A 9634-nucleotide genomic window follows, 5' to 3' on the forward strand; every position below is an offset into this window, starting at 1 on the left:
ATTCATTGATTTGATTTGGATAAGTCTGATTAGACTGACAATCTTGTTGTCGAATTGTCACAAAATGTGATTATGAAAAAAAGATCGTACCATTCTGACTACATGGGGGTGCTCACTGCTTTCTTTGTTTTCTAATAATTCAAGATGTATAGCCTATTTCAATCCAAACATCATGCACATACACAACCACTACACACAATAAACAGCGCTGTCCATGGTGCTGTGACACTCAATCTGTGAACCAGCTACAAGCACTGACAATGGGACAAGTTTTCATTCGCAATACACACATCAATTCACAGCACAAACTCATATGTACTCATCTCTACACCGTCCCCAAGAGACAGTGACGCATGTTGTGCACGCAAGTCTAATGAGTGAGATTTGGAAAAGGATGGATGGAGAATGTCATGTTATTGTTGTTCTTATGCCAACTGAATAATTAAATTTGTCTAAAGGCAAAATCTGACAAATCAGATTCGACTAGGAAGATTTTCTTAGTCATTCCTATTAATTAGTATAGAAGTGCCACTGTTGCAAAGATAAACAGGACCCAACTGCCAAAATTTAAAAATGACTGACCAGCCAATAGACAGTGCTGGATCACGTAAACATGGCTTTTGAATCCCTAATTTATACACTGCAGACCCACGTTGTTGGTTTGAGCTTGGAACCTGGATGGATGCATTTCTGTAAGGTAGTTTGGGTGTGTCACATTGAAACCATCCAAAAGCGAACATAAATCACCTTCATTTCCTTTTTTTGTCATAAAGTCACCTGTCATAATCTGTAGAGAAGTTTTAACTCCGGCAAATCAGACAATAAACAAAACAGCACAGGTCAAATATTTAAAGATAGGTTTACTTCAAGAGAACGTGACATCTTCATGCCATGTCTGAAACAACTTACCTAATCTTCCAAAATCTCCTTCACCCCATGTGTACAGCTCTCCATCCTCGCTGACTGCAGCACTGTGTCTGTAGCCAGCAGACACACACACCACCACCTGATGCAAAAACAAAAGCCACGCACATCACCACACTCTGTTAATGCCAGTGAACACACAAGCAAAAATATCTTCCCTTCATAAATTTGCAAAATTACAGGCACAGCAGAAAAGGAGCTCAAAGCCAGAAGCAAACAGTACGAAGAGCCTGATGCTCTGTGTTTAAGAGCTGAAATGTGAAAACCATGTGGGTAAAGAACCGTGTGTCGAGTGGTGCTTGAGTGCCGTGTGAAACCCTACCTTCCCCTGCAGTGGCCCTTGGATAAGTTTAGGGTATTTCTGTGTTGAGCTGTTCCCGTGACCCAGTTTGCCATAATCACCGTCACCCCAGCTGAACACCTCACCCTCCGTAGTGAAGGCCAGCGTGTGGCCATCTGAGCCCTTGGATGACGACACCTTCTTGATGGCGCGGTGGGGTTCGAAGGTCAGCTTCTTGAGCATCGATTGGTTGTTGGAGTCGCCGAGGCCCAGGCGGCCGTAGCTGCCCTTCCCGCAGGCCCGGACAGAGCCGTCAGAGGAGATCACAAAAGTGCAGTACTGACCCGCCTCGATCTGCAGGAGAGATAAAGCATTGTGTGTCTGTGTGTGACCAGATGCTGCAGGCCAACAGAGCAACATATTACCCAGATTTTTAAAAGCACACTTTAAAACCTCCTGCCTTTTTAATCTGGCTACTCATTCATTATTGATTTAGTTCTTTTACTCATTATTTCAGCATTATTTGATAACCTACTTTTATTTCTGGTTATTTATTTATATATTTACTGCAGCCCTGTAATGACCGCTGGCCCTGACTGACAGACTGACAGAGGGAACTTCTGGCCCCATCTACTGAGTCACTTTGGTTTGCAGCAAAGTGGAGAGGCACGTCCAATACAATCAAGGTGAGAGTGTATCTACTTTCATTACATGCCATTATTACTAAAGCTGGGCAAATGAAGGGCAGGTGAGATCACACTTATAAAATCAGGATTTTACCATGGTTTGGCCAAATACAAGGTTTTTACTTTTTTTTTTTCATAATGCTTTCACTCAAATTACAATTTCTTGAATATTTATACTAGTGATTTCCCCCTTTATTCACGAGCTCAGAACATCCTGAAAAAACACAGTTGTGTAACCCACAGGAAATCCTCATGTCACAGTGCACATCAGTTGGACATACATTAATGGACAGTGACAGGATGAGAAAAACAGGGAGGCGCTAGGTGGGAAATATGTGACTTATCTGGTTTGTAAGTGTCTGTTATTTTCATACCAATGTGCATTCCCTCTTTAACTAGAAACAAGGGAAATACAGTACATTATAGGAGGGAAATAAAAACAACGGGATGTTGCCTGCTCTGTCTCTATCTGTAACCAATACAGCACGTCACATTGCCTTTATTCAGCGAAAACGACGGTGAAATTTGAATTTGAATGCATTGCGTCACCATGTAGAGAAGTGTCCCTTCTAAATGTGTCTATGACCTAAGCTTTCAGGAGAACTAGTAACAATCAAGTCTTGACATGTGAAATTAGCAATTACAGAAACAACCCAAATGTGCAAAAGGAAAAAGCAACCCATGTGAACATGTGAAGAAAACAATGCACATAGTGTATAATCTGCATAGATGGATAGATGCACATGCTGGAGACACTGTACTGCGCTCACCGCATGTCTGATTTACTAAGATCCATAATAAGGAGCGCTAAATAGCGTGCTTGTGTTAAAATTTTGCGTGTTTTGCGGGTGATCTACTAAGAGTAACTGCCTAAATGACAACACGCGGAAATCGGGGAAGGGTTTTGCTCATTGCAATCATTTCTGCCATGGTGAGTGTGGACAGAGAGCTGGATGACGGCAAATGTAGAAAGAAATTTGATCCAATGCATTAATAGAGAGGGGCAAATAAACATATTGTTGAGCAACGGCTAAAGAAGTAAAACGTGGGAGATTATCTGAGAAAAACTAAATGTGGTTAGTAAAACAAGAAGAGAGCAGAGGAAGTGAAGAGAAGATGAGGACAAAGGCCTACAAGGCAAAGAACAAAAGAAAATTTGGTTTATAATAAAACCTCAGTAAACGTAGAAGAGATGCTGTGACCGGTGTTGAGCATCAGATGCAGCTCACTGTCTTAGCTGAGCAGGTAACTGGGATACCTGCTGTCATTGCAAACAATGGCACAGAGCTCAGATGAGACACTCGGGCCACACTAAACCCCCTGACCAGGCGGTTTAAAGACAGGGTGAAGGCAGCAGTGACGTCTCTCAGTCCCGGTCCCAGATCCGAGCAGCCAGGTACTGGAAAGGGAGGGAGGAGCGCACTGGAGGAGAGACACACAGCGTGCGTGACGCACTTAAAGGACTTGCGACAGCTCGCTGGAATGACCTCGACACGAGAAAATGTAGAGATTAAAGAACTTTTGCCATGAAAGGTATTACCGTAACTAACTCCCTGTGAGTGGCTCCAAATCAGCCTTTAGCTCATCCAACAGCTCCGACGTGACATGACTGGATGCGCATTGCGCAATACAGTATGTCTATTTTTTTTTCTTCCATCACTCCAAAAATGTTGACGCCAACAGAAAAGATGTATTCTCTCTGTCGCCTTCCGTTGTGCCTACGCCTCCTCCTCGCCTCAATAACCGCAGCCATTGATGCGGATAGCTTTGCCAGACTTGGCTTTCAACAGCCACTGCAATCAGGTTCCAGTTTGGTAAATCTGATTTCGTGCGCAAAATACATTTATTTGCATCTACTCCTCCCATTATTTTGCTCGTTCCTGCATAAATGCCCATATTTGCATATTCATTAAGGCAAACATGCCAAATGGATCGCGCGTGTTATTTTGCCAGTTTGAGAGACGCAATCCTCGGTGTGGCCAGTTAGAAGATCGGTTTCAACATGTGTTCGCGCATGCTACCAAGTTTGTGCATGTTTTTACAAACCAACAAGTCAAGTCACGTGTAGAAAAACTTTTCTCCACAGCTGCTCATTCAAAAAGCTTCACAGTTGACACAGTCGCAGTTCTCTAGGTCCTCAGCAACACACTTGCCAAGCTTGATGAGATGAGTGATTCAAATCAATGAAATCAGTCAGAATGTTCTTTCGTTCTCTAGTATTCTAATACCAAAATGCAAAAACTTATATCTACAGTTTATAGTATATGAGAAAAAACTGATACTTCTGAGAACACAAAAGTGGAGTAGAGCACACACATCCAAACGCACTACAGGTGCAGGACCAACAAATAAAATTAAGAACAGACTGACAGTTGCCATGGATAAATTGATAAAATATTACCACACAAAATATTGTTGCTGTGCTATCGATTTTTTTTCCCAACCCCACCTCAAAAGTCAACATTATGAGCCAAAATCCTGAAAAATTTAACACATCTTTTTGTGAAAAATACAGGACTGTTACATTGTTACAGCATCATGTTTATGTGTTATCAGTGTAGTAGTATAGTATAGCTTTGCATTTTATTTAATTCAATAATTCAATAAAATGTATATTATGTTATTATTATGTTTTGTTACAGCTCTTCAGCAGATTAGTCTGTTAACTGTCTCCTCTTACTGTTTGTGCATCAGCAAAGCTGGCGGCCAACTTGGGCTGTAAGATCTTCTCCTGCGTGCCCTCCACCAGCTGGTGGCTGCTGTTACTGCCCCACACATACACCTCGCAGGTCTCCGACACCACCGGCGCCTCGCCAGTCTGTATGCTGTCTGGACTGACACAGGTGCGGGAGTAGTCCGACGCCATTCGACATACCTGCAAAAATCAAAGGGCTGTGGTTTTAACCCTCTCAATGACATTCAACAACTGCAGTAAATATGTTACATCTCAACACACACAGGAGAAACTGATATCTAAAATACATCTGGCCCAACTGGTCAATCAGATAACCTGAGTCTTTCTCATATGGGTGTTTGCGCTGGCTGATAAAAGCAGTTGAAGATTTTTTTTTTTGTAAATACTGTTAGTGTTGTGTTCCTTCAGTTTGTGGTTCTCTCATATGTATATTGTTGCTTTAACACTGTAGGACTGACGAGGGCTTGTGGAAACGAAGTGCGTCATTATTCTTTAGAGGTTTTTGACCTTTTTATAGTTATTTTTATTTATGTTACTGACATTTTCCAAGATTGTACTGCAGTGCTGCACTGAGGACACTTGGAATAAAAGTTATTTATTGTTAAGCGGTAAAATGTTGAGCTTCCGATACATATTTGTCATAAGTGGTTGTACCATATTTGAGGGATCATTGCACAAGATGTGTGATTAAGTAAACATGGGGAATATCAGCTGATTAATCAGAATGTTTTCACCACCAAATACATCTCATATCAGTCAGGCCCTAAAAATAACCCAATCTGTCCACATAAATTAAGGTGTTATTATCAGCGTGGTGAATGAAAAACACAGATCCTGTCTCTTACTTCTTCAAACAGACAGAGCGCTGCCTCGTACAGTGAGCACAGGCCGTCAGACGTCCGCGTGGGTTCTCGCCACTGGCTGCGATCCGCTGAGGAGCCCTGAGACAATCACATGACAACAATCAACATTTATGACCACGCATGGCTTCAAACCAATTACAGTGTAAACATTATAATCAACACTATGGAGTCATAATAACACACAACATTAAAATACTAACAAAGCAGCTCACAGCATATGACACATACATCAAAACTCTTGATATACTTATTACATAACTTCTAGAGTCTGACTAAAGATTTCTTATATCATCAAGTGTTTATTTCCAGCCTGTATGATGTTGCCGAGAATTCACCTCAATGCACTCCAGTGCAGAATCTAAGTCCACAGGTCTGTACCGATCATCTCAAGTAAAAATTACATTTCTATTGTCCTATTGCTCGCAGCTCATCTTAAAGATGAGGAACAACTTTTTAAACCAATTTAAAGCCAATTCTAATCCCATTTGACAGCTGAGTGAAAAGACAGGCTGACTTGTACAGTACATGCATCTTTGATGTAGTCAGAAGATATGAAATTTGCTGCTTTCTGGTGCGATTTATATATAACCACTAAAAGGCTTCCCATCTGCCCGCATTGTAAGTGTCCACTTACCAAAGAGCGTCTCATCTGCATGAGGATGTTCATGAAACAATCATAACCGATGAGGCCTTCTTGGTTCTGTAGCACCTTACTCTGCTCCATAGTGCTGACCACAGCCGCCGCTGCCAAGGCCATCTCGATCCACTCCAGCAGGTAGCGCAGGGAGCCCCTCTGCGAGGCCAGGCCCAGCAGCAGCTCTGAGGCGAGCCGCCGCCCTAAGATATCTGCCCCAGAGTTGGGCATGGTCACCCCCTTCAAGAAGGTGGTGACCTGGGCCAGGCAGTCCAGGCCCATTGGCGGGATCTTGCTCTCGTTGGCGAGAGAGAGGGGCGGCAGGGAGCTGACCACGTCGATGGCTGTGTGAATGACATCATTACACAAGTTAATGTTCCCTCCGGGACCCCCACCAGGGCCGGGGGGAGGAGGCATCATCCAGCTTTGGCGTAGGAGAGCAAAAAGAAGGCTGAGGCCCGTACGAACACCCATCTCAATGAGGGCGTCGGTGCTGGAGCGCGGCCGCTCGCTGACAGAGTTCAGGTCGGCAGAGCCCGAGTTGTTCTCTGGAGAGTGCTGCTGCTGCTTGACCTTCCCCTTGTCGTGGTACTTGTTGGAAAGCGCATAGAAGATACGCTGGAGCACCAGCACGCGTTTGCGCAGCGCGGCAGCGAAGGGCGAGTCGGAGCAGACCATCTTGGCCAAGGCCAACTGGCTGCTGAGCAGGGCGTCCAGGTAGTGCTCCTGCTCATCGCTGGAGAGGGATTCCCGCTCAAAGTCTGGAAGCTGGGGGCCCTTCAGACATAGCACCTGCTGGGGCAGCAGCACCACCTCTTTGTTAGCCAGGAGCTTCGAGTAGAGCACCGAGACTCCCTCCCGCGTGGCTATGGACTCGCTGTCCTCCGTGATCCATGAGCTGTTTAGATGCTCCAGCCATTTGAGCTTCACTGGGGGGATCATTAAAGCCATGGCACGTCACTCTGGAGCCATCAGTCCTGGAAATACAGAGTGGACATCATGTAACGTATTGTGTAAAGCTAAATATTTCCTCATCAAACACACAAGCTTAATAAAATTTGTTTTTATACGCAGTCTGGAAAACTTAATTCAACTTATCCACAATAATATGATAATGCAACATTTTCCTTGAAATGGACATATGTGTAATGAAATTAGATTGCATACAACCCATTTTGAGTGAGTCCAGCCCTCTCTCCTCTACCACTGTACTGGGCTGTATACTGACTGACTGAATGTATGTATAAGATGTTTTATATAGCGGTTATGTTGCTGTAGTTTGCTCAAACCAATAACATGTACTTAAACTCATTGTCTCAAAAGTAAAACTGAATGTAAAATCTCAACAGTTCATTAAAGGTTGATTTCACTGAAATGTGAAATTTGATTTATTCCATGTTGCAGCAGTTCCACAAAGGAGAAGCAAATAAAAAAGATATATGTTAAATTTCCATTCATCACTAGTTATATGTAAACACCACACAAGTTGACCTGGATTGCACTAAGATGTTTCCGGTGGAGGAGTGTTGTATTCAGTTACACTGTATCCAAATATGTCTATTGTCCGTCTTCATCATGGATATGGTAAACTATGGTGAGAGACCCTCCAGTGATTGCCTTAGAGCAAAAGAAACACCTCTTTGGGATAAGTCAACAGTCTCCACTGACTTGTGATATACTGGGTTATGGACGCAAAGGCAACCTTGGTGCTATCAATGTGGTGATCTAGTGTAAATGCACCTACATACAATTTCATGCTCAGGACATTGTGTGATTCTGTAGCAGCATTTATAGACACAAAGACAGCAACATATTTTGTGAGAACAGACAAAAATCTGACAACTCTGTCATGACTGTCTTACAGGAGAAGAAGTCAAAGCTCTTTCAGATCACAGGAGAATCAATGCTATGCTACCTCAATATGGGCATTAAATAAAGTATATTTATTTTAAAAAATAAATAAGTAAAAATAAAAGCAGATAATTAGACGAGGACACAGACTTGGGCAAATGTCTCTCCATGTCTCAGATGCAGAATGGTGACATCTGGACATTCAGACTTGTAGGAAATATCCCCTGCATTGTTGTTTTTTTCTAATCGATAGTCTCTGGATCTTGGGTTCAATATCTGCAGGTCAGCACACCCAATTGATGTCAAATGAGAAGCCTCTGGATTCACAAAGTATACATTGATCTATCCTTCCTTCTCGGTGCCTGTTTTAGCACCGGTAGCTGGGTGGTGAAGGTGAGTCCTTCTCTCCGGACCTCCACCTGGTCTGATCTGCAGGGCGGGGGTCTGGCTGCACCGCGGCCGGTGGAAGCAGCAGCTACACGGCCCCGTGCTAAAGAACCACCGGTGCAGTGTTGTTTCCTGTCTGATGCAGTTAGCAGCAGCACACAGCAGATAAAATTAGACACCGGGCCCTGGCTGACACACAGCTGGCCGGAGAGCACAGTGAACTGCTGCTGCTGCTGCTGCTGCTAACCTGCTGGTTGTTCAGATTAGACACGTTAATCACCAGCAGCGACTAACAGCAGCGACCTGACCGCACCGAGGGACCGGGGAGGGGAGGGGAGGGGGGGCTGGTTATAATAACAATAATAATGACAATAATAATAATAATGACAATAATGATACTAAAACAACAACGACAAGACGTGACATTATCCACCAGTGACATAAATGTCAGCCTGGTGAGCTCTTGTGCCAAACCGAGGGGTTGGACGTTAAACGGTTGTCAGTGTGTTGCTCTAATAAAACGGGTTCGAGAGCGGCGACTGACCGCTGCTGCTGTTTACGTTAGCTAACGCTGGCTAACTGTCCTCACGTCACTCAGCTAGCAAGGCGTAGAAATACCTCAGCAGCACACACCTAACACGCTGACGTGCAGGTATGACAGGGGGCCGATAGAACAGCTACGTGCTCGCACCGGTGTGCATACCTGTCCAAAAAGCCCGACCCCGCGGTGCGCGAGCTATTCTGGCCAGCATTAGTCTGGCTTATCTGCTGTATCATAGCGGGTTAGCTTGACGCTAGCAGGAGTAAAACAGCTCTTACCAGGGAAAGGCCGCCTCCTCCTCCGCTTCTGCTCTGCGTTGTGCTTTACTCAGGAGCAGGACTCCGCCTCATTGCATAAAGGCAAACAGCTCGGTCGATATCCGTGTGCTTTGATAACGTTACAGTGAAGGGAGACAGAGCCATGCATGCACTTCCATGCCTCCGCCCGCCTCTCCCGTAGCGTAACTACACTGCAATGAATCCGAGCAGCGGCAGTCTGCTCAGTCCCAGCCCCTCACCGAGCCCCAGCCCCGGGCAGTGACGTCGAGACCTGTCTGTCTGCCTGTCTCCCTGTCTCCCTGCCCGCCTGTCTGCTGGCTGGCCTGCCTGTCTGTGTGCATGCTCTCTCTCTCTCTCTGTGTGTATGTGTGTATGTGTGTGTATGTGTGTGTCACGGAGAGATCACGCCACAGAGACTCTGTGTCTGACCCCCAATAGATAAAATCAGTCCAATAGAGACAGTGATGGCGCTATGTCACCTAGCCTATATCAAAG

General features: G+C 44.6%; 1 protein-coding gene across 6 annotated transcripts in view; it reads right to left on the reverse strand.

The window, feature by feature from the left end:
• herc1 (HECT and RLD domain containing E3 ubiquitin protein ligase family member 1) overlaps positions 1-9372 on the reverse strand; it is a 68550-nt gene extending 59178 nt beyond the window's left edge. For all 6 annotated transcript variants that reach the window (XM_084001784.1, XM_084001786.1, XM_084001783.1 and 3 more), the window contains exons 1-6: positions 9140-9372; positions 6083-7059; positions 5431-5526; positions 4571-4765; positions 1247-1558; positions 910-1006 (exon numbers count right to left, since the gene is read on the reverse strand). In XM_084001784.1, coding sequence (XP_083857910.1) covers positions 910-1006; positions 1247-1558; positions 4571-4765; positions 5431-5526; positions 6083-7033 — 1651 coding nt within the window. In that variant the 5' untranslated portion in view covers positions 7034-7059; positions 9140-9372. The remainder of the gene's footprint in view (positions 1-909; positions 1007-1246; positions 1559-4570; positions 4766-5430; positions 5527-6082; positions 7060-9139) is intronic.
• Positions 9373-9634: the final 262 nt, after the last annotated feature.

This window comes from Trachurus trachurus (assembly GCF_905171665.1).
Source record: "Trachurus trachurus genome assembly, chromosome: 3".
Lineage (NCBI taxonomy): Eukaryota > Metazoa > Chordata > Actinopteri > Carangiformes > Carangidae > Trachurus > Trachurus trachurus.